The 25,489-nt window shown below is 46.9% G+C and overlaps 1 protein-coding gene across 2 annotated transcripts; it reads right to left on the reverse strand.

Moving 5' to 3' along the window:
• Positions 1-160: 160 nt before the first annotated feature.
• Arhgef5 (Rho guanine nucleotide exchange factor 5) lies at positions 161-24,155 on the reverse strand. 2 transcript variants are annotated; one of them, XM_027389790.2, is made up of 15 exons: positions 23,855-24,155; positions 13,703-16,760; positions 13,165-13,222; positions 12,582-12,646; positions 12,123-12,376; positions 9,254-9,414; positions 8,565-8,717; positions 8,178-8,307; positions 7,848-7,922; positions 7,356-7,445; positions 6,229-6,386; positions 5,487-5,648; positions 4,086-4,156; positions 1,507-1,611; positions 161-835 (listed from the first exon to the last, which is right to left on the reverse strand). In XM_027389790.2, exons 2-15 carry the CDS (start codon positions 16,746-16,748, stop codon positions 678-680), a joined length of 4,686 nt encoding a protein of 1,561 aa, XP_027245591.1. In that variant the 5' UTR covers positions 16,749-16,760; positions 23,855-24,155; the 3' UTR covers positions 161-677. The 2 variants fall into 2 exon arrangements, with proteins under 2 accessions (XP_027245591.1, XP_027245590.1); XM_027389789.2 differs by lacking the exon at positions 23,855-24,155 and adding an exon at positions 23,261-23,414.
• Positions 24,156-25,489: the final 1,334 nt, after the last annotated feature.

A 25,489-nucleotide genomic window follows, 5' to 3' on the forward strand; every position in this document is an offset into this window, starting at 1 on the left:
ACTGCTCAAGCTCCTAGGGCTTTTTCAAAGAAGCCAGTAGCTGATACGGTCCCTGCAGCAGTTTGGTCTTTCATGACACATGAAATAGGCTGGAGTGCTTAAGAATTCTGCATTGTGAATCTTGCTCGTGGTGAGTGCTGAGTGGTCTGAAAAGAAAACACTCAGAGAAGTGCCAAGTTTATTAGAGTGAGAGAATGCCACCCTCACATTGCCACCGGGAAACAAAGACCTCAGGGGCCCATGCACCAAGGAGATGTCCAGATGGGAAGACACAAGGGAGGTCACCAGGTTCACCTCCCACCTCACGTGCTAATCCCCATTAAAGCCCGCTCTCCAGTGGGCTGAGGTCCATCTGATACCATGTCCACAGCCAGCTTTGCATCCGCACTGGGGCAGCAGATGATGTATAAGAACCATCTGGCAGTACAAGCCTAGACATAGGCCCCAAGGTCCCTTTTCCTATGAAGAAAGGATCCCAGAATCCAGTGTGAAGTCACTTAATATTCCCTACCATGCACACAATGCAAAGAAGTACTGGAGCGAGGGACTGAGCTAGTCCTTGGGCTTTCAGAAGGCCAAACTCCTGGTCCACCAAAGGCCTCTACAACAGGTTTCTGTGGCCAGGCATCTCCAGGAATGCTTGTTTGTGAGCTCAGAAGATCCTTCACTGAGAATAGTTAGACTTGCTGTTCTACCAGCTGCAGTTTGGCAGTCTTGACACGATGGGCCTCCTTAAGGTTCCGTGCACGGACCTCTGGATTTGAAATGAACTCTACTTGTTGGATAGGGAACCAGCCTTGCTCCCCATCTGAGAGTCTCACACCCTCCAGCCAGCCTGCAGGAAAAAAGAATTAGCTGCTAAGGGCTCATGCTAACTTCTCGGACCTCCTTGCTGAAAATTAATCTATATCCTAAGGCTGAATGAACTAGGATCCTCCAGCATGAAAAACTCAGTCTTGCAGGGTAGGGAGATGGCTGCCCTTAGGTCTGCTAACATTTATAACCCCAACATTCCAGAACCTTCTTCACTGCTATGAGTTGAATTTTTATCCATCAAAGTATTTATTCATAACCTAATCCCTGGTACCTCAAATTTTTTCTCTTACTTGGGAATAAAAGTACCGCAAATACAATTAATAAAGTTATATCAAGGCCACTCTGGAGTCCATCAACCAAATCAAAATCAGTGTCCATATAGAAAGGGTAATTTATATGCACACAGGGAGAAGAGACCACTGCGATATGAGTGCAGAGATTGGAGTTAAGCAGCCACAAGCCATTTTGGAGCTGCCAGACTGGGACAAGGTAAAGAAGGACTATTTTTAAAAGCTTCAGAGGAGCCTGCCGACACCTGGATTTGGGATTTCTCCACCAGTAAGGTGAGAGAAAAAAAATGACCATTGTTATCAGTGGCTGTCAGTGCTGTGTTGCGGCAGCTGTAGAAAGCCAATGCACCTCTCTGCTGCCTCTGGTGCCAACCTCCTTCTCATGGACTCTCCCTCTTACCATCACTGCTTTGCTGAGTCACCATCACCACATCCGCCTTCTCTAGGGCCAACTCATCATTCTCGCGGGGCTTGTAGGCTCGGAGGCACTGAACTTGTGGGGAATCTTTGAAAGAGAAGAGTGAAGAAAAGTTAGGAGCAGTGACTAGGGCATAGACAGGAACTGTGAGGAAGTGTGGAAGGACTTGAGGCAGAGGAGATAAGTGTGCAATTGTAGACAAAAGAAGCGATTGGCCCACACCTTCATTTAATCCCAGCACTCAAGGAGGCAGAGGCAGAGGCAGATGGATCTCTATGAGTTTGAGTATAGCCTGGTCTACATACAAGTTTAGGTCAGCCATGGCTACAGAGTGAGAACCTATCTTAAAACAAACAAACAAAAAACCACAAACAAACAAAAGCCATAGGGGGAAATGACAAACAAAATAAAACAAAACAAAACCCAAAACCCAATACAAACAAAAGAGGCAATTAGAAACATATTTATCACCAACCAGGGATCAAACAAGTCAATAAAAGAATAGAAATATTGCAGGTCAGTGGTGGCACACGCCTTTAATCCCAGCACTCGGGAGGCAGAGGCAGGTGGATCTCTGTGAGTTCGAGACCAGCCTGGTCTACAAGAGCTAGTTCCAGGATAGGCTCCAAAGCCACAGGGAAACCATCTCGAAAAACCAAAAAGAAATATTAGTATGGGATCTAATCTTTAAAAATTCTACTTCTCTGGGGAAGATGACTGGAAAATGCCTTGTGACCACATTTAATTACTCATCATGACAAATACTTGAGGCTTGGGTAAAGAACCAGCTGCCCACTACAATGTTCCCCGGCCTTTCAGTCTTCAGTAGAGTTTGAACTCCTTAGAACTGACTGTTGGAGAGGAACCGTGTATCCCTTATCCAACTGTTTTATGCATGTATTTGTCTTTGCTAGTGCAAAGCATAGATTTTGTTCCAAAGGAAACAAGACAGTATGCTCTGAGCCAAATAAAAGTGACCATGACTTAGAAGCATAGATTGCAGCTGCCATGACACAATCCACTGTGGAACTGGTTACTCCTATGGTCCCAGAACAAAACAAGGAATGAATCGATGTGTTTGTCAATATACTGGTGTGGTCCTCAGGTAGGCGGGTTATAGCAAAGAGGAAATATCTCTTGTATAGGTTGGAGACATTATCTTAACAAACTTGGCTTTAGGGCTGGTGAAAGTTAATGGTTTACTAAAGTTTAACAATACATTCCATAAGTCTTACCTAATGGTCACAGGGCAGACATAGTGGTTGATAATAAAGGCTATTATTGTGATCAAAGATGGCACAAGTTAATTTTGGCTCTTGATTTGTTACATTGCATCTTCACAATCAGAAATTTCAAGTCACATGGTCAGTAGGATCTTCAGCACAGAACTCAGAACTTAGATGACAGCTTTCCAACAAGATTCAAAATTGAAGTCTGTGAATCCTGCATCATTTCTTCATTGTGCCAGTCAGGGACCCCTCTCCTTTAAAAATAGGCTTCTACCATTAGACTTTCTTAGTGCTCTTGATTCCGTTTGCCTTAGTTTCCTCATGTGTAAGTGATCAAGATTTGTTTGATTGGTTGCTTTTTGAGACAGGGTTTCTCTGTGTAATCCTGGCTGTCCTGGCACTCGCTCTGGAGACCAGACTGGCCTCAAAATCACAGTGATCTGCCTGCCTCTGTCTCCCGAGTGCTGGGATTAAAGGTGTGCACCACCACCACCACCCAGTGATCAAGATGATCATTGATCAAAATGATTCATGAGGAAATTCTAGATGTTTGCTTATGAGCCAGGCAGCATTCCCACAGACTATAATTAAGTTCAAGGGAACACAGTTCACAGTCCGCATGTCCTAGAAGCAATCTCAGATGGGTTTGTCTTTATACTTTGCTGTACTGATTTTGCAGAAAATAAATGGAATGCTACATTATTAATAGTGCACCATTCTTCTAAAGCCCAGCATCATCTTGCAGCCATAGAAAATGCTATCCTCTTTACCTACCATAAATGAAGCTAACCAGTGGACTTTACAGCAAGAAAACAGCATTGAGTTCAGTTGGGTTCTCCTAGATCCTATTCCAAGGTTCATTATACTCATTTGTTCTTTTTACCCACAAAAGACCCAGTCTTCCTTTGACATGCTCTGGGCTCTGGCTACCCTGTGCTCAAGACAAACAGCCTTAGATGTCTGGCTGTAGCCAGACCAAAGCTGTGTTGTTTTTTCTTGTCATCTGCCTTGTAGCTACACTATTTCCATCTTACATCTTCAGTTGGTAAAAGTAAGTAAAAAATGGTAGCAGATAAGATTTAAAGGAATATATATTCTACAAAAAACAAATATATTCTACAAAGAACAAACAGTGAATGCATGAGGAAAGGTACTGCCATGGGGAATGCCAGTTTTTAAGAAGATGTATCACAGGAATTTAAGCTTCAGCCACCAGCAATCCACCATGACATTCTGAGGAAAAGCAATACATAGAAGCCCCCAGCACACTCAACCCTTCATCCAAAGGAGACCACAGATGGACACTGCCATTTCTGTTGCGTCTTTACGTACCATAGCATTCAAGCAAGTCCAGCTCCTCTCTGGGCATGGCCAAGGCTGAGATCCACCGAAGCTTTTCACTTCTGAAGAAAAAAAAAAAAATACAAGACAATCAATCATAGCTTCAGTTACAAACTGGGGACATAGGCTGAGGGCCAGTGGTGGGGAAGGCAAGTGGCTACCAGAAGGACTTGTCTACTTCAATGACTCCTAAAGCCAATGGGATCCTGCCCGGTTGGAAACCCAGTGTGATGCTGTGTTATGTGTTAGTGTAGCCTGTTTTTCCTCCCTTTCTCTCCTCAGGCATAGCTTTCACAGAATCACAAGGTGTGAACTGTCCATCACATGCATGAACATAAAGGTGTGAACTGTCCATCACATGCATTAACATTTTCCAGTCTGGAAATCTGTTTAGACTTGACCACTCTGCATGATCCTTGGTCCTCACTCACCTCCCTTCAATTAAATATCTAGGATGGAAATCACTATTTCATAATAAGTAAGCCAAGGAGCTATATCCATTTCATTGCTGTTTTTGTTGTAATATGTGATATTAGCCTAATTTGTGATCATCTGAAGGTTTTTATATTATCTTATCCTCTGTACCTAAGTTACTGAGAATGACACTTTTCCATAAAGATGCTGCCCAAAGCTCTAAAAAAGAACACAAAAGCTACATCTGATTATTTGTCTCAGGTGAAATCCTGAGTACAAACCCAAGTACTATCTTCTGTGAGAATGAAGACAGGGACCATTGATCTCAGTAGAAATGTCTTGCAAGGGACCATGCTCCCCATCATGCGGAGTCTTAAACCATGAAAGTGTTTAACAGTTTTACAGACAAGTTTTTCCTGTGTCTCATATAGCACCAGGAAAGTTACTGGGTGTTCTTTAATTTCTTATATTGTGTGCCACATTCTACAGTTATCATTTTAACTCTCAAAACAAGATATAGATGCGATTGTATTCATTTGCTATTATCACTGGAAAGGTTACAACTCATATGTCTTAATACTACAGATTTCTGCTCAACGGAGGATAAAGCTAGGTGACTGAGGAAAAGCAGAAAGCATACATGGTGTTTTTTATTCACACAAGTGCCTGACAGCCTGGGCTCTGAGCTGCACAGATGAGCTGTATCTCACAGACACAGCAACCGAATTCCCTGCTCATTCCACGCCAGCTCATCTCCCTCCTGATGTCTCACAGGCCTTGCAATTGTTGAGCACAGACTGGAAAGCAGATGTTAGGACAGTCCATCCTACACTGAATCTCCTTCGAGTTGCTGCTTAGCTGTAGGGCCCTGGGTTTCTCTATCAATGATCCCCATTCCAGAAGTGCCAAGGCCATGGTCCGGCTGTGTTTCTGTCCAGGGACACCCACCCCCAGCTCCTGTGCCCAGCCCCATCTCACTGAGTCTCAGTGCGGAAGAGGAATTCAGCTTGGGTGCCCTGTGTGTTGTGCAGCAGGAACAGACGGAAGAGGTTCTTGTGAGGCCCGTGCAGCTTCATTTCACACTTCTCCCCTCGAATGGAGGAGAATGGAGCATGGTCAAACACCAGGAACCGGCTGCCCCTGCAAGATATGTCTTTTAAGTCTGATTCTATAGCTTTTGTACTTCATCCACCCTCACACTCATAGTCTTGGATTCAAACTTCCTGATCTTAGCTGTTACAGACTCTTCATATAAAACCCATACGAGGGCTCAACTTGCTCTCAATGCAATAATCTCAGTGTCTCAGCCAACCCTTTACCGCCATAGTGCTATTCACTACTTTAAAGAGTTGAAGTGATAAGAACCAATGTTAACTTTCTAAGATCCTAATGACCAGAGTTTAAGCTCTGAAACTAGACAAGTGGCTGTATTGGCTAATATGTTGGGCATGACCCAGGGAAGCCACAGATAAACTTATTTAAGAAGATGGTGTTTCTTTGCGGTGGTTTACTCATGTCTATAACATGGGACAGGTCCGGTTCTATGATTTCATGATGTAATTTGGTAACATTAACTCCCCACTTCTGTTCTCTAAGCTATGACTCATGACTCACACTGTGAACTGTCTGAGAAGGGATCTGTTAGAAGCCCGTCATCTGGTGTCCCTCCAGCCCTATCCCATTCTATCGTATCCCCTGGCCTCCCATCCCAGCCACTGACTCTCGGGGTCGGGACAGCAACAGACAGTCATTGAAGAGATGCAGGTGGACTGGACGAGTGGTCAGTTTCCTCCTCAGCCCTGGGGAGGCACTGAACTCAAGGGCCACCAGCTCCCCACTCTTCACCAGCCATCGAGATTGGGAAATGAGCGGGAAAATCTAAGATCAGGAAGAGAGAAAAGGCAGGTCATGAGCTTCCTCTCAGTCCTGCCCAACCTGTGGATCACCAATTCCAGATCTTCCCTCTTCCTCGGAACCAACCCATCCAGATCCTGTGTCTCTCGGAACCCTCTAACTACACGGCACTAGTGTGTGGCTCCTGTGTTCCCATGCTCAAAGGAAGGTGACTCTGATCTAAAAAGTGATGGTCTGGGAGCAGAAGTCTGTGAGCCCAAGTAGAACACATTAATAAGCAGGAGGGCACAACATGACATCTTAAAAGTCAAAGGATAGGGATAGGGATGTTTCCCTAATGATGGTCAGAGCCAAGACGGACAGGCAGAATCAGGCATGAAGCTGAGGATAAGATCAAGGTGGGATCTGCTGGGACCTGGGACCTGGGCAAAAAGCTTCAGCAGAACTTAGAGAAGGACTTCCCTTCTCTTCTGGGGAAGTAAAGGTGGTATCTGCAACACACTAGGAGTTCAATGTTGAAGATCAATTTTCTATTTGTTTGGACAAGAGATTTTGAGGTTTTTGGCATGTTGTTTCTGGTTAGGTTAAAGGTGATCTGATAAAATAAGTGAGTCAACCATTCTTCATCTCTAAATTCTTATATAGCCTTATTCTGGGAAATTCCTTCTGCCATTTAGTGAGTGCTCCTCCGGGAACAATTGCCCCTCCCCCCTTTCTGATTATCCTGACAGTTTCCTTATGCACATACATCAACAGATTTACATCCTCTACTCTTACACCAAAGGCAATAAAATCCACACACAGTGCTACGCCTTCCACCTAATAACGTGTGTTGTAAAGTAAAAGGATCATTTGCATATTCCAGAAATGGAGACAAGGGCAGACAGAACCAGGAGGCTAGAGGTGATGGAAGCAAGATGACTCTGTCAGAAGATGGCCTCCAGGACAAGCTAAAGAGATCATAGGCAGGGAGGTGTTTGAAGGACAGCTCACTTTGCACTCAAACTCAATCTTCTGGCTCAGGTAGATGAGCTCCTCTGTCCGCCGCATCCTCTGCACATTGTTGTTACAGTCTCGGATCAGCTGACAAAGGAGCAGGGGAAAGGAAGGGTAAGATCACTGGGTTAGTGTCTCGAGTTTTCAGTCCCCCTAAAGCTGTCTGGGAAGATGCCTGCAGACCTCTGTCTTTTCTACCAGGTTGGGGTTGAATGAAATAGCATCCAAGTCATGTTTTAGGTTGCTGGAATACTTTACAAGATTTCAGAGAATACATTGGGATGAGGGACTGTGGTGTTGGGAACATAGTGGCTGGACATGGAATGTGAAAAAAATAAGTTTAGTGCATACAACAAGATGGCTGAGCTCTCCTGCTAATCAGGACCCATGTCTCAGACCTTTTTCAGTCATGGTACCCGGAGAAGGGGCGGGGGGAAAACTTACCCCTGAATGAGTACAAATAGGCTATTGGATGTGATGGCTGCCTACCTTCTCCAGGGCATGGTGTGCCTTTGTGGCCTCTGCCTCTTCTGAGGAGCCAGGCTGCGTTCTCTTCAGAATGTTCTGTAGAACAAATAGTGGGCAAGAGCCGGATGGGAGGAAGGATGGACAAACAGGAAGAGATAAGTCAGGGATATTTGATGCAGAAGTCAGACACCCAGTTCCAAAAGCAAAGGTTTCTGAGAAAGAAAGGTGAGGGCAGTTGGGAAACCTCTGACATCCTCCACACGAGGTGGAAACTTCATAGAAGAACGGATGATCTTTTGCCTACAAGCAATCCAAGATCATGTCTTTGAGTCAAGGAAACTGGTGCCCTACCTGGAGCAGCAACTTAAGACGGGTGATACGCTGGAAGGGCAGTATCAGGAAGGACTTGAGAGACAGGCGCTGGCAGATGGGGTCGCTCTCCAGCTTCTCCAAGACCTCTCGGAAACTGCTGTTACTGTTCCTATGTGAGAAGCAAGACTCAGGTGAGGAGGGAGGTGGGGGTAAAGGGGCTCAGTGAAGGCATGGGGAATGGGATTTAGTGGAGGATCTGGGTTGGGAAGAACATTAAGAGCCCATGTGTAGGGTCCAGATATGACTGCAGAGAGGACCTGATAAGGAGAGTGGCCGAGACGCCAGCTGACACAGTGGACAAAAGAACAAGTCCAGTGCAAGGTCACAGCAATGTCCACGAAGGGTAGGGATAGGGGTCATTCTCACATTAGGCTTTGGAAGGTGCGCTCCTGATAGGTCTGGTTGGTGACATAAGGCAGGTAGACTCGGCGGAATTCTGGGGCATGATTCAAAACAACATCACAGACTTGGAAGGAGAAGACGTTGTTCTCGAAGTTTTCTTCTAGGTCGGAAAGGAACCTGCACAGTATTTAAACAGTCTCATGAGGAACGGGGGCCTCAGCTAAGCACACTTCAGCCCTGCACATTGTGAGAGCAGCTCCAGTTTCCATGAATCACCAGCTTCTCCTGACTTTCCTCAGCTCCGCCCTTGCTAGGCAGCACATCCTTCCCAAGGCTGGCACTAGCTTATTCCTGATCAACTTAAATAGAATTCTAATAGCCTATTCCTTTTCCTTCTCTTCTGGTTTGCCAATCTTTCAGTGATCTTTTTTTTTTTTTTCTTTTTTTTTTAATACCTTGTGTCCACTGCAGGGCACGCCCAGAATGTATGCCAAAACCTCAATCCAGGAAGCATTTCTCCTCACTCATCTGTTAATAGAACCGTGAACCCTCACACTATCTCCTCTTCTTAGTTTTTCCTACCCCTCTTCCTTGGAGACTCTTCCTTTCCAGACTCTGACAAAGACAAGGTTTCTAAGAGGGAGAAAAGAAGCTGAAGATTCAATGGCTACAAAAAGTGAGGCTGAGAGAATGGAGATTGGAAGAAGTCTCACGTGGTGCTGACATCGCGCACGTCCTGTAGACGAGAGAAGAGCCACTGGTGATCCTGGGTGGACAGGGTGGCCCGGAGTTGGGCTGAATGTTGGAAATGATCCACAGCTATGTTTAGACTGCGAAGGTAAGATGCCTCTGACACAATCAGCTCAAATTTGGCCTAGAGGATTGGACAAGAGGAAGATTAATGAATACTTTTATGAACTTTCTGGTAGATACCAGTTGTTGAACAATGTTTTAGGGTGGAGCATTGAATAAGGTACATCTTTTCATCACTCACAGTCACAAAATTTAGCTTAGTCTATCAGGGATATGTAGAGTATTTGAGGACGTAAGATTCAACCTAGGAACTGAACAATATGTGTGATTCTCTATACTTTCAAGAAACTTATTTATTTGTAGCCCATTCCCTAGGGAGGGAATACTATTGCAGCCCAGATACAGCAAGAAGGGCCTAGGTCTTCCCCCAAATGATATGACAGACTTTGACGGTCCCCCGTGGAGGGCCTCACTATCCCTGGGGAGGGGGGGGGAATAGGGGAGGCCATGGGAGCATGGGAGAGCAATGGAATGGGGGGATGGATATGTAAATATGAGTGCCTCTAAAATAAATATATATAAATATTTATTTGTACACATACACAAATAACTATAATTTCACAGATATGTTAATTTACCACATCACAGTAACAATTTTACCAACAAAATATACTGTGCTATACCTCATGACAAGGTAGTTAATACTTTACATAAGCACAGTGAAATTTATTTTTAGAAAAGAAACAAGTAAGTTGAGCATTTCTGGAATTTTTATTAAACAAACAAACGAACAAAACAAGAAAAAGAAAAAAGAAAGAAAGCCAGGGAAACCAGTAGGAGTGAGAATGAGGCATGAGGCATGGTGGTTACATAAACAACAGAGCACAACATGAGCTTACAGAGGTGTGGAAGGAAAAATGTTCCAAGTATAGGAATTAGCTGGGGAGGTTTTTTGTTTTTTGTTATTATTGTTGTTTTTTTAATGGGAGTGTCTTTTAGGAAACTGTGGAAAAGGACTAGAAGAAGTAGGAGCAATGTAGGGAAATGGCAACATGTCTAGATGCGAGCTGAAGGCCTGCTGGTCTAAGTATGGGAAGAAGTAGACTGAGCTAAGCGCCAGGCAGGCAGACCTGGAAGACTGCCTATTTGCTAGAAGTGGGGCATATAGGAGGAGCCAAAGCCAACACCTTGCTTTCCGGTTGGGTAGTGGGTGGGATGATGGAATTGCTGATGAAGCCATAGTGCTCTGAAGTAGGAAATGACTTAGGGAGGAAGGTGACAAGCTCAATTTGAGGTCTGAGGAGAAATGGAATTGGAAAAACAAGGATATGCGAAAAATGTTTTCATTTAAACCGGAAACCAAGCACTTAAGAATGTGTATGGAGGCTCCAGCAGGGGACAAAATGACTCAGACACAACCAAAGGAAGATTCCTGTCACGTCTCAGCAAGGAGCTTCAGTATATATACATCCCTTGCTGATCACTGAGATAGCCAACCACACAGGAATTTCCTATACAACCCCAGACTGTGACACCAACATTTACTCTCCATATAATGTTCTAAGACCATATGGCTTAAGTGGGCTCAGTTGAACTTCTGAAGCTTGGGGTTTGTGTTGTTTTGTCCTTTTATATAGATATGGCGACCAACCCCTACACATACACACTCCAGAAAACACAATTGTTAAAAGGAATGGAGTCCGTGAAGGAACATTGCAGACTCCCAAGACGTTACCTCATGGCATGAACATGTGTGTATAAGATAATGAGATAGGTCTCTCATCTCACAAAGTCAGGAGGGATGGGCTGGAATCCGGACCCTTGCAACTTCCTAGCTTACTGGAGACTTACGGAGGGGTAGCTAGAGTTCATTTGGTCTTCCCATTATTTGATGGGAAGAAATATATACAGGACAGGTTAGTGATTTTCTCAACACGTGTTTTATACAGCTTGTCTGAGGTTATCCGGCTAGTACATGAAGCCGGGTCTGCATCATCAAAATCCAAATAGTCATATTTTCTGACTGATTATTCTGTAGTAACCATTTATCTTTTTTTTTTTTTTTTTTTCTCCTGGTAACTCCTTGCGTCTGTTTTAACAAAGGGAAACAATGGCTTAGAGAAAGCACATGATTTGGCCAAAGTCAAGCAACACATATTAACGAAGGCTTCATGTCTAGATCATTGGTTGTGGAGCCTATCCCACTGTGTCCTCCTTTTTTCCTGGGAAGAAAGGTTCCTCCTCCTGTTTCAGACAGATCTGAAAGCAGAAACTGCTTATGGAAAACTTACTAATGGTGGCAGCTTAGAACCAGATAAGCATTGTCCCCTGAAGTCTTGATACTGGGAGTGATGACCAAGCAGGGTCATATTAAAGCCTTAGAGGGTCATATTAAAGCCTTAGAGAAATCAAAGAACCAAGGGACAACTTCCGGTTGTCCTCTTCAAAGCAGCCAGCACAAAGACTGAGTGTGTGGCTTGTCTGAAATCCTTGTACAAGTGGAACGGAGATAATAGCTCATCACGAAGCAGCAGTGATGACCTTGCTGTCACATCCCTCCCAACAGATTCAGGGGTATGGTCACTCTGTATGAGCCCAAGCCAGTACAGATAGGAGCAGATGGCATATGCACGGATGTGGGAAGCGGCGAACGTGCCCGGATTGTGAGAGCAGTTCACATTCCTCAGCATGGCGGTGAGCAGTCTCTGAATACAGGTGAGTGTGGGCTGGGGACAGTCTGCTCTTGGTGGCAGAGGTGAGGAGGAGATAAAACATTAGCATATATGATTTTGTTCTCCCTCCTGTCCCCTACCCTGCCCTGGGTGGTACCTCTTGCAGTTTTTGATCTTCATGGGTCATGGAGAGCAGCACAGTGCTGTTGCGAACCACAGGGATTTCCTGCCAGAGAGAGCCACTGGAGGCCATGGACAGACGCTGCAGATAGGAGTCTGAGGGCACCACTGCCTTTCGCCGATGCCGGGGGGAAGAGAGTCCAGGTGCCTCGGCCAGGCTGTCTAGTCGCTGCTGGCTCTGGATCTCTTTATTCAGAACAACATCACTGTACTCCTGATAAAGTAGCTGGGCTACGGGTGAGGATTCATGGGAGGAGAAAATCCTGAGAAAATGAAGTGAGTGGAGGCCCACAGCAGAAACTGCCATCTACAGCTGACCTCTGGCAACCCTTTCATCTGGACACCACCACTTTATTGCTGGCCGTCAAGAGTACCTGTCCCTCCCACTTTAGGGGGAAGCACACCCGAGCCTAGAGATCTGTTCCAAGGTACTCACAGGAGTTGATGAGCTTGGAGCAACGCCTTGAAAAGCCTCCCATCCCTTCCTTTGGTTTCTTCTCCCTGTGGAGTAGGCAGGTTTTGGGGTGCTTGATGACCAAGAGACAGAAGACCCCCAAGTGACTTTAGATGAAGAAATCTCTAACCTTCCAGACTCTCGATAGGATGTCAGGACCCAAGGAACAGTGGCTTCAACCTGTCCCCATCATGTATCTTTCCATTCAACCTTTCTCCCTTATCTCAAAGTCTAGAGAAGATCCCGAGGACTTTGGGGGAACTTATAAATTCAGTGAGACATGTCCAACAATAACCCCAGATGTTATATGGAAGGAGACTGGTTTCTAGCCATATGCCTGAGGAAGACAGCTGACCCATACATAGTAGGCAGAACTGGGCAGGTCCAGACATCTCCCTTCCCAACAGTCCTGGTGCCTTTCTTTTCCTCTCCTTACTTTCTGAAGATAGAGGCACCAGAAATTCTGGGTCCCAGTATTATTATGCACTGAAGTCCTACTAAGGAAATTTTTGTGTCATAGATAAAGACTGTACAGTTGAATTTGTGAGGAGCCAGGACAACTCACCGGAAAACAACAGAATCCGAAGAGCTAGGAGGTCTTCCCATGCCTGGACTTCTTAAATCTGCAAAGGGAAATGGGTGACATACAGGGAGAAGTGAAAGGATGAGCAGGAATCACAGATGAGCAGAAGGAAGACAGTTCTACTAGAATCTGGAAGAGAAGACAACACTAAAGCCAGACGCATTCTAGGAATCCAGTAACCCTGTGTCTTCAGCTAAACCACCAACCTTCACACGAGATGGGAAATGCACAAAGAAAGGGTGTCTAAAGTTCTTCAAGGCAGAGAGCAAGAAGGCACAGCCAATGGAGGGAGTTGGGCAGCTTCAGGAAGAGGTAGACTTTGGGGGAAGCCAGAGATGGAAGGGCAGAGAGGGAGGACGAACAATCTGATGGCATCATGGGGCCGTGAGTTCCTGAGTTGACGGTAAATGTGCAGGCTAGTGAAGCTGCGGAGAGAACAGTGGAGACCCTGGAGATGGCAGAACTAGAAGAAAGGCGTCGCCTAACGAAGATCTTTGTGCAGTCTCGGCTCCCCCCTTACCTGAAGAGCTCTCGGGCAAGAGAGAAGGTCTCCGCAGGCCTTGCCGGTTCCAGCCCTTGTGCTTGGTAGATGCCTGGCCAACAGCCTGTTCACTGACACTCTCTGTTCTCACTGGGTCCTGCCTATGGGGCCAGCTGGACGTCTTCTCCAGTTGGTGGTGATTGAGTTTTTCTGACTTTCTTGGTGCTAAAGCTGACCTCCATGTGTCACTACAACCCTCCTGAGGGGCTGATCTCCTGAAAGATCCTCTCACTGGGGGCTCAGATTCCTCAGTGAGCCCTGACTCATCTTTACCGGCAGGTCTCTGAAGTTCCGGGATCCAGGGAGTGGTAGGGGAAGAGGGACTTAGAAGGTTTGTCATGTTGCTGAAAGCCAGGCCAGGGGACACTTCACTGTTACACCTACTGGTGGGAGCCAAAGATTCTGTTGATCTTCCTGCGGCCGGGGGCCAGGAGGTCCGTCCAGCACAGAGAGTGGAGACTGGCCAGTCTTGGCCAGTGGGTCTTGGTTTGGCTTGATCCCCTGAATGTATAACTCCCCCCTGGATACTCCTGCTCCTCCCCTTGGATTTCGGGGGTAATGGCGGTGGTTCAGAGGGAGGGACTGGAGGTAGAGGCCTGTATATCCTTGGTATACTAGAGGGGGAGATGGGAGAATTGTGCTCAGGCTCATAGGGAGTTGGGGGTAATGGTTTGTTGTATCTCGGCCTTGAGATGGAAGCCTGAGTGTGGTGGGGACTTTCTGGGGTGGATGGCAGAGGGCGGTGCTGTCTTGCCACAACAGACTCAGGAACTAGGGGAAATGGGCCTCTAGGAGATCCATGTACCCCCGAACTCAGGGCCAATGGAGGAGGATGACTATGTCGCTTCAGTGTGGGGGCTCCTGCATGAAGATGGCCATCTCTCTCTACTGAGGAGCTATAGCTATGTCTCTTTTCTGGGGGAGGAGGGGGCAAAGCTTCAGGTGTCCTCGTATCCATGGAGACAGTGGGTGGAGAAGAAACATTCACCGGAGAACCTACAGCAAAGGCTGAGTGCTGTGGGGAGCCCCACAGCTGACCAGCGCAAGAATCGCTCGGCCTGTCTGGATTTGAAGGGAATTCTTCAGAGTCCTGTCTCACACCAAGGAAAGCAGCAGAGGATTCTGAAAAGACGATGCCGTCCCTACTTCTTCTGTTTCTCCTCGGGATCAAAGAGCCATAGATGGCGGGTTTGGGGGGCCTCTGCGGTAACTCCAAATGAGTGAAAGAAAAAGACATTCCCACAGAGTCTGGAGTCTGTTCTGTCCTGTGAAAGCCTGGGAACGAGTTACTTCTTAGATGTTGGGTGGCTCCAGTATAGCTGGTGAGAGGGTTGTGAGGGTTGCCCTTGTCAAAGGTACCACATGGGTCCTTGGTAGTTTTTGCAGGTACTGGAGGAGTCTCAAATGGCCCACAATGAGGCGGTGTGTCAGTTGAGAGAGAGGCTGCTAGGGTGTCCTTCCCAGGAAGGACAACTGGAGAGCTAACAGGTGACAAGGTGGCAGTGATCGGTAAGACTTCAGCAGGACTGGAAGGAGCTGAATTGGGTGTCCTTGGAGGAGTCATAGCTATATTAGAAGAGACAACATCAGTCCCCTGGATGGACACTGTCTCCTTCCTCACCCCGGCTTCTTGCCGGCTGTTGTGAGTCCTATCATCCAAGGGTTCTTCAGTAGCAAAAGAGTCAGGTGGAGAAATGGGTTGGAGAGACCACTCTATTGGCTCTGGTGCAGGAGTCAGAACTTGGGGGATCAGTTCCTGGGGAACGGGCTCCCTCTGAACCCCAGGAATATCAGCCACAGGGCAAGAGACGCCTGGAAACAATGTACCTGACGACAGAACCTCAGGAGCTACGAGAACCACCGGAGGACAATGCTTGTCCTGTTCTGTTCTCCCTTCCTCTGCTGCCTGCCCACCCTCACCTGAGGCTACGACCTCCTCCTGGTCCTCTGCTGGCACTGCTTTTCCTGTGCCACCATGATTTTCCTGCTTTCCACTCACACCCTCTGATTTCTCCACTAACCTTTGATTCTCTGCAGACTGAGCAGCCCTCCGCCTGCCTTCCACCGCCCTGCATCCCCTGTCCTGTCCCTCCTCTTCTGGATCCCTCCCGCGCCTGTCCTCTTGACCCCACTCCCTGGAATCCAGACCCTCCAACTCCCCACTGAGCTCACTGCTCTCCCTTTGTCCTCCAAGCATTACATGGTTTTGGACCTGTTCCTCTTTCTGTTCTTCCTCACTGCCATTAACCCCCTCTTCCTCCTCTTCCTGCTCCCCAGGAAGCCCATCAGTGCAAATGTTTTCCCTCAGAGTTCCTTCCTCCTCAACTTCCACTTCCTGTCCTTCCTGCTCCTCCAGTCCCTGGGCCTCCTGGGGTTGGAGGAGTCCTTGCCCTTGCTTTTCTTGTGTGTCTTCCAGCTGCAGCTGTTTCCCCTGCTTGAGCTGGTCACTCCCATGGCCCTCAGTCTCACCAGGGTGCTTTGTGCAGGGAGGCCAAAATCCTCTAGGGAGAGAGGGGCCTGGAGACCTTTCTTCTTCTTTTGCTTTGCTAATTGCCAATGCCAAAGACATGAGTTCTGGCTGCAATTCTATCTCCACTCTGCTGTCCACGTTGCTGGAAATGTCTAGCCATTCTTCCTGAACAGCACAGGCCAGGAGCTCAGGGACAGCTATTGTTCTTGACAGTCTGTCTTTAAGGTTCTGGGATACTGGTTCCCGCTGATCTACAGTGTCACAGGCCTCGGCCACAAGGATTTCCTGGTTGGCCTCCACATCTGAAGAAACTTCCTTTAAGAAAAACCCCATGCTATCAGGTGTGTGGTCACTCATGTCCCTTAACTCTTTCGGATGGTTCATCAAGGGTCTGTGTCCATCTGCCCACTTGTAGGATGGGTCTTGGCCTTCTTGAGCTTCGGGCTCCAAGGCAGGGATCTGACTGCTCCTCATGATAGCTTCAGGGATCGCCTGAACTTCTTCTACAGCAGAAATGGGTGCAGATGCTCCATGGTCAGGCTCTCCAGCCTCCATCAGGGCTGAATCCTAAAGAAGAATACAAAACAAAGTTTCCAGTGCCTCATCTGTGTTTGTGTACAGGGGAGAGATCACAAAGAAGACGAATGGGAAACTTCTTCAGTTCAATTCAGGATCACTCTTCAGGACAATGAAATGGGCACCAGCCCTTGTATGTGTTGCTTAACTTTATTTTTAAATTAAACCAAGCTACAATTCCTGTTTTTCATTTTTACATTTATTTTTATGTATACATAATCTGTATGTACACGCAGTGCCCACAGAGTGCAGAAGAGGGCAACTGATCACATGGAACTAGGGTTATAGGTGCTTGTGAGCCTTTAATATGGGTGCTAGGAACTGAACCCTGGTCTTCTGAAAGAGCAGCAAGTGTTCTTAACTGTTAACTCATCTCTATAGTTCCCAAGAGACTTAGAGGGGCTGGGGAGATGGTTCAGTTGCTAAGTGTAATAAAAATTTATCTAGAGAGAATGAGAAGGTGGCTCAGTTGGCACACACACACAAGGACCCAACACACACAAAAAAATACCAGGAGTAGTAATATGTGACTGTAATATGAAAGTGCAGGGGTGGCCAGGGACAGTCTAGTCAATCCATGAGTGCCAGTTCAGTGAGCACTTGTCTCAAAATACAAGGCGGAGAGCCTTCATGGAAGATGTCTGGCCTCTACAACAGAACACCACACACAGACACACACACACACAACACACACACACACACACACACACACACACACACACACACACGTTACCTAGTGACCCTTAAGTGTAGGACAATCAGCCGTGACCAAGACAAAGCTCCTGGTGGATCTTGAAGTCTCGTGGGAAAAACTGATTACAAACGATTCAATTAGCATTGAAGACCTTTGTCAAAGAGTTCCAGGAACTGCCAGTGGTCATTGCCCTCTAAATTCTATTATGCCATTGTCTATTCCTCCCTCTTCAACTCTCTGGACTCTCGGTGTGACTCAGCCTGGAATAACTACCAGACATGGTGGCTGACACACCCTACATCTAACAGCCCAGAGAAGCAGAGTCAGGAGTGGAACCGTCCCCCTGAGCTGCTGACATAGGATTAAAGTAGGTCAAGCTATTATAGCCCATGTACAACGGATGAGTCCGTTGCACAAAGTCTGGATTTTACTCATCTTTCTATTTTTATAGTGTCTAGCAGCGTTTTATAACTAATGAACAATTTTGTTTTTAATTATAGAGACAGCTGCTGTTAAACGGAAAGATAACCCACTTACTCTATCCGACGTGGCCGGAAAGCTGTGCTACCACCATTATGACACCGTCTTCTCTCTAACACCAGGTTAACTCCCCTCACTACTCCCGGCATTGTGACCTTCTACACTGTCTTCCCCCTTCCAAAAGAACACCTCATATCCTAGTTTGCAAAAAGTTAAAAAAAAAAAACAATGGAGAGATGCTGCTTCAATTTATTACAATTCAACAGCAGCCTGTCTTAGTTATCTTGTTCTTCCAGGTCTGTAGGCCATAGATCACCTCCTTAACCACCCTAGCAGTATCCAAGCAGTCCCAGGCATCCTTCATCTTCAGAGTATGTAAAACAAGCTCTGCCTATGCGCTGTCTTTATAGCCTCGCATGCCACCCTCTGCACCCAGTTTCAATAGGTGCCAGTCTGCCAGTATCCCCTATCTCACCGCTTTGGTGATGGCTGTGACTCACATCATAAGGACTCTCCTTCTTGGTATTTATGCCAGTGTACTGTCAGGACTTAGGCTTTAGGTTTCTAATTCCTCAAATGGGTCAAACCACATTTCTACTTCAAGTAATTAAAAATTACAACTCACTTCACTTCTCCCTTGCATTTATACCGTTTCAATTATATAATTATGTCATCTGAGTTAACCTCAGTCTCAACGAATGAATGACAAGCTGTGTGAGGCATGTTTTGTTCAATTGCCTACGTCTACCACAACAGTAGGCCCACAGTGAGTGAGTGCTCAATCAACATTTTAAACATAAAGAGTAAGTCTCTGGTTTCCCTCCTGGTCAGGAGTTCCCATAGCATGCTCAGACATCTTCGTACCTGGAGAACAGCTCTGCCTCAACCTCCACACATAAGGTTCATTTTCCACACAAAACAATACTTATTGTTTACATTCCTTGTTATCTTCTGACAAGCCCTGAGATTAATATCAAAAATTCAGCAAAGACCATACATACTGTACTATCTAGCCTATGCCTTCCTTTTCCAGCACCTGCCTCTACCCTCAGCTCTCACCCCCTTTCTCCAGCTATAGGCCTTCATGTGTGGTGCTCCTCTGCTGGCATTTGGACCCAGAGAATTCTACCACACACTGAACGGTATCGGGATCTCCCACCCTCCGCCATGTTAACTATGCAGTTCCCTCTACCTAAAGTTTTATGGTTCTTGGGAGAGATGTACAGTCAAAAGGGTATGCTTCGATTTTCGCTTCTGGAGTTTTGACTCTTTGCTACCTTTTAAGTCAACTGTAGAAATCATTTAAAATATTTGAATATCCTTTTCCTTATCTATAAGAGATGAGAAAAATTGCTTCCTTCACAGTTCTAATGAAGATTAACTAGTACTATACAAAAAAAGTTCACTGGTACCTTTAAAAGTCTCAGAAATTGCAGGTATTATTGCTCTGAGAGATAGGAGCAATAGTAATAAAGTGCAGGAACGAAACAAAAGATTTTAAGCTACAGAGGCCTTTCTAGAGACACAAGACCTTGCTCCGTCTGCAGATAGTAAAACTCAAGCTCAAAGGCTCCATTTCCAAAGAAAATGACCCAAGTAAACTGAAACAAAGACTCCTGATGTGAGTCTACTGTAAGCAAACTGTCATTTAGCCACAACATAAGTGAAGAACCTATGAACCTTGGGACTCTTAGTGCACCCTCCACTGTGCAGCTTTCTGGTCGACTCCAGGTTTACCATGGAAACCCACCCATGAAACTGCCTTTCGTTGTCATGCAGAGTGGCTGTGTACACACACACACACACACACACACACACACACACACACACACACACAGAGTGACTTACCTACCCTTGCAGTCTCTATGCAATAGAATCTGACATAACCAAACAGGCAGGTACCTTGCAGATGTTGTATGTGACAAATTCCTGGTAACCTCACAGATGCAGATATTATCTATATGGGGCAAATAGATATGACTGACATAAATGCACCTCGGCTGGAGGATTTTTATGTTCTTTTCCAGCTAACTGGCAGTGTGTGAGTTGCTCTATCTAGCCCTTAAGCATGAAATACACAAATGATATGTAATGTGACCTTATTCTCCACATGTTAAATAACACATTCGTTTACTGACACCTTCTGAAACTTGCTCCTACCTGCCTCAGAAAACTATGTGACAAACACTGTTATCTTTCCTCACCAACGTCTGTATTGTCTGGATCCCTATCTCCCAACATCATCTTACCGTAAAAAAGGGACTCCCTGGATTTACAAAGGAGTTCCTTCCATAGCCACATTGCATCTACACACACTATGTGCTACGCAGATATTTTCAGTTCTGATCTAAGAACACAATGAATGCCTGTCTCTACAACTATGTCTTTTATCTTTCCAGAAACAGGGTAGTTGCCGGGTGGGTGCTGGTGGCACACACCTTTAATCACACAACTCCAGAGTCAGAGGTAGGTGAATCTCTGTGAGTTCAAGGCCAGCCTGGTCTACAGAGCAAGTTCCAGGACAGTCAGGACCACACAGAGAAACCCTGTCTTGAAACCCTCCCCCCCATATACCCCTGAAAAAAAGAAAGAAAAGATACATGGTAGTCACCAAAGGTAGCGCATAACCTAGTTCCCACAGTTAATTCTACCTCCATGATTCTACACAAATAGGCATGACCTGGCTAGAATGTGGAGAAAACAAAAGGAAATCTATAAAACATGGTCTTACTCATATGAAGGCATTAGAATTAGAATGGATTTTTTTTTTTAACTACCCATTCCGTTAAGATTTGAAATGTCCTCATAGCCTTCTCATCTGAGGTGACTAATCACTATTTATCTGCACCCTGGCAGAGACAGGTCACAGCATCACAGGAAACTGGCTGCCCTCCAGACCAGAGACATTTCGCATCTTCAAGACACCATGCTGTGTAACTTTTTAGGAGACCAAGCTCCAAGTTAGTCTCCTAAACTTGTACAGAACACAGCAGACCTCCACAGTCTCCTCTAGACACTCCCTCAGCACCTTAGCTCTTGTCTATTTCCAATCACCAGGTATCAAATGATTTCAAGGATACCCTTACTTCTTGGGATTGCTTGTGCATTTATTTACAACGGCATCTACACTTCTGCCTACAGGAGGAAAACAAATCTCCCACCTTCAATCCAAAAATATACTCTCTTACTTTCTTTTAGCCCACACGATCACCCCACAGATATGTAACTTGATTCAGTGTTTGACCCCACTGCTCTCAATATTCCAAAGACACCAGAATGAGGGTAGAACGGCACCACTGCTATTAAGACCTGTCCGACCAACTTGGTGGAGAACGGAATACACATCTTTAACCGATTGCCTCAGAGGACAGATGGCCTCATATAAGAATATTCTAAGTGAGGATGTTTACGTCCTCGGACCCACCTGTGGCTGTGGGGCCATCCACTCAGGTAAGGTGTGACTTGACTAACCTTGGTGACATCGTTCCTTTGTACTTTTATAGGCACTCTAAGTGGAAAGTAGGGAGTCCTGTTTACAACGAAGGCTGTCAATCACCGTTTGTTTCTATACCATTCTGTTCAAAATACCATCCCAATAAGAGATCCCATTTGTGCCCACACCAGAATAAGTGACTATTTCAGACACCACAAATGTCTGTCCCAAAGACAGACAAGTGCATAAAGTGACCACAGACAACCTCAGACAAATTACATTATGGGCAGCCACACCCCTCTTCGGGAGCCCTGATACATGAAAACTTTGGCTATATCTGGAATTTCTGTATTCTTTTGGAAAGAGGGATATCTTTGCATTCCTTCTGACTTCTTCCTCTTTTACCACAGTCTTAGAAGTTACACCTCGGTCCCCTGCCCAGCTCCTCCCCTCCTCCCCCCAAGTCCTTTCAATGTTCATGACTTCAGTCACAGGCCTGAGGACTGGTTAACAAATAATGACTGTTTTGATAGAGCCTGGAGCTTCCATACCCCAGGTGTAGATAAAGCAGGAAGTCTGGGAAGAGGCCACATTGGGGGTTGTTTCTCTGGGGCTTGGTGCTTTTGAAGTCAAGCAGGGAGCACAGTGGGGGGGGGGTGCAACGGAGGAAGGAAGCAGAAAGGAAAACACCCTCTCGTCCTCCTCTGTTTGGTGTTCCCTTCCCCCGCAGTCTGACCCTTTGCTGGCCAGAGTTCACAGCTAGGCCGACAGGAGGACAAGAGTGTCCAGGGAACCCAAGATCCAGGAAGCGGGGAGGGGAGCTGAGACTCGAAAACTGAGGCTCCAGGATTAACTATCCGGGGCCAGTTCTGCTGAAAGGCGTTTACAAAAGATGCTCGCTCTCGGAACCGGGGCTCTGAAAATGGGCTCCTGCATCCGCAATCTGGCTGGCTGCTCTAAACTTTCACGCTTTTCTAAGAACCTTATTGCACCGAGGCCAACGAGACGCTCCCTATAGACAGGTAAATAGGGGAGAGGGGACTCAGAGCAAGGATCCCTGTTACGAACTTCAGAGCCTTGCCTAACAGCGGAGAGAGTTGTGTACACACACACAGACACACACACACACACACACACACACACAGAGACACACACACACAGACACACACGTACACACACACAGAGACACACACACACACACAGACACGTACACACACACAGAGACACACACACACACACAGACACACACACACAGACACACACACAGACACAGACACACACACACACACACACACACACACGTACACACACACACACACAGACACACAGACACACACACACACACACACACACACACACGTACACTCACACGTACACACACACACACCGGTACGCGGAGATAACGAAGCAAGCAAGGCCCAGGCCTGGGCTACCGGGAAAAAGAAAAGAGAATAAAAGGGAAACAATAACACTTCCAGGTAAGGTGCAGTCTAGAAATTGAAACTCAGGAATCCCTTATCATAGCAGTTAGCTTTCCCCAGGCCCCCGACTCTGTGGGTGGAAAGGAAAAAGTTCTGATTGTTGGCCCGGGAACATCGCAGGGCAGGGTGCCCATTTCCGAGGCGCAGACCTGGCTGGAAAGCAAACTTTTCCAGGAGGCCATTCCTCCCGGCTCCCTTCCTCTTCTCCACCAGGTACTCAGCCCCCCACCCGGGGCCCGGCCCACTGGCCCAGCCCCCCATTTCCGGAGCCTGCGCCCCGGGACCTGGCATGGACCGGTCCCCGGGGAGGCCTAGTTCCCTCTTCTTTCCCGCCCCTGCCTTCCCACCGCCCGGCGCCTCAGCCACTTGGAGCCCGGGGCTGCGGGGAGAGGAGGACACCCACCTGGTCGGAGTCACATGCTGCCCCGGGCCGGCCCGAGAGTCCCCTCCAGGTCCCGGCGCCCGCCGCGGTCCCCAGCCAGGCCCGGCCGCCCCGGCGCCCCACCCGCGGCCCGCCCCTGCCGCCGGACGGGAGGGAGGGACCCGCTTCTCCTAAGGAAGTTTCAGGTGAGGAAACAGGGACACACCTTCCCGGGGGAGGGCCGGCTCCCGGCAGAGCTGGGAAGTGCGAGCTCTGCGCCGGGGCGGACCCACGGCACCCGAAGGCCACCGCCGTCCAGGGCCGGAGCCCCGGCAGCAGCCGCTTGGGAAGCCGCATAGAGACCCGGGACATGGGACTCCCCGGTGTCCCGTGTGTCCCTGAACGCCCCCTGCCAGGAGACTTCTTCCTCCGTGGGTTCTCTTCAGGTCTCCAACTGAGTCTCATCCGACCCGGTTGGCCCTGGAGTTTGTCTTTGGCTTGCTGATGTTCCAGGAAGCATCTGAGATTTGTGATTGTGTGTGATTGTGTGTGATTGTGTGTGTGTGTGTGTGTGTGTGTGTGTGTGTGTGTGTGTGTGTGTGTGTGTGTGTGTGTGTGTGTCTTTAGTGTCTTTACCTTCGGGATGTAATGCAATTTTCTCTTCCTTGGTGTTTGGCATAAGATAAAGGGTGTCTCTTGCTCAAGTTCTCCTGTCTCTGTGTCTGTGCCTCTCTGTCTCTGTCTCTCCCTCTCTGCCCCTCTGGCTTCCTCCTATTGTCCCTCCCTTCGTTGGGTGCCTCTGAAACATGTCTTTTCTGCAGATAATCCTGTTTGCCTCCGTATTCCTAGGTTCATTTCAAGATCCCATGTCCCAGTTTATATGATCCTTCTCTGTTCTTTCCAGTATTCTGAGAGTGTATGTGTTTGTTTATGTTTAATTCTTAAGCCTGTGTCTTTGGTCTGTTACAAACACACACACACACACACACACACACACACACACACACACACACATCTTCTCTCTTTCTCTTTCTCTATCCCGTTCCTAAGCATAGGCTGTCTCCCCAAACCCATTCATTCTGTAGTAATGTGTGTCCAGGAGAATATTAACAGGCTCTTTGGCTGTTTTGCTTTCAGGAAAGCTGTGGCCCACAACGTCAAACAGCTTCGTGAGTAGACTTCTCTGGTCCCTGTGTCCGTCAGCTGCTCCACTGACCTGGCAGAAGAGGCTAAGCAGTTGTATGGAGGCCCTGTGGAATAAAACTTGACCGAGCAAGAATGGCCTCCTCTCTGATAGTCCTGAAGCAATGTTGTGTTCAAGAAATGTCCTAGTTCCTTCCGTCATGCTCCTTTGAGGGATTAAATTTTAAACAGTTTAGCTAGCTTTGACACACTCAGTTGTCATGAAATATACAGGAAGTAACAGGAAATGCCAAGACTAGGCTTCAGCCATATAAGGGCAGGCCAGCATGCTTCATAAACCCAGGAAAGGCATAAGAACAAGGAGTGAAACGAATCGGAAAATTAAAGCTGGCTGAAAAGTTGAAACTCCTAGTTTGCTGGGAGAGAGAACTCCAGCAATCAGAAGGTCCTGATCTCTCGTTGGTGAACAGGTTTTGTCAGCTTCTGATGTAGAAGTTACTGATCTCTTGACAGCTTCCGAAATGCTGCCTGTGAGTAGCCAGTATGGACAGAGAGCAGGACATTCATTTTGCTGCCCTTGGCTCCCCTCAGTGTCCGCTCTCTGTTTTCTCTCCATCTGGGCCTCACAGCAGGAACCTCCTTGCGTTTGTTGAGCAATATTTTTGTTCTGTAAGTCTCCACCCTTGTTTCTCTGCTCTCCAGCTCCTGTCCCAAGTTAAGCAGGGGAATCGATGTTGACCTGGCTTTCCCACAGGTAGTAGGATGTAGAAAAGTTGAACTGATGCCTTAGGGAGTTTTCTCTCCTTGAGCCTGCCCCTGTCTTCAGAGTATCCCTGAACATAAAACCAGTTTAGCTCTCCTCATCTTGCAGACTGAGTGTCATTATTTAATTCATATTTTTCTTCTACCTTTCTTGGCGCCTGGACTTTGTAGTAAGGGTTGTCATCCTGTCCTGAGTTAAAGAGACGTTATTTGGGCTCATACTTCTTCTAAAACTCTTAGATAAAAGGGGGAATGGTCAGTGGAAAGAGGATAGGGTACAGGCTCATTCAGATGTACACTTGAATATTTGAAAGTTAACCGCTGCCACTCATTTAGCAAGAAAATGTGGGATGTTAACTTTCTGGT

This window comes from Cricetulus griseus (assembly GCF_003668045.3).
Source record: "Cricetulus griseus strain 17A/GY chromosome 1 unlocalized genomic scaffold, alternate assembly CriGri-PICRH-1.0 chr1_0, whole genome shotgun sequence".
Lineage (NCBI taxonomy): Eukaryota > Metazoa > Chordata > Mammalia > Rodentia > Cricetidae > Cricetulus > Cricetulus griseus.

What these genes read in the sequence shown, in the direction of transcription:
- Arhgef5 (XM_027389790.2), bottom strand. Translation starts at nt 16,748, where the DNA reads ATGGAGGCTGGAGAGCCTGACCATGGAGCATCTGCACCCATTTCTGCT. An exon ending in CTTGCCCGAGAGCTCTTCAG is followed by an intron (nt 13,223 to 13,702) that starts GTAAGGGGGGAG and finishes TTCCCTTTGCAG; the next exon opens with ATTTAAGAAGTCCAGGCATG. An exon ending in AGATTGAGTTTGAGTGCAAA is followed by an intron (nt 6,387 to 7,355) that starts GTGAGCTGTCCT and finishes TCCTGATCTTAG; the next exon opens with ATTTTCCCGCTCATTTCCCA.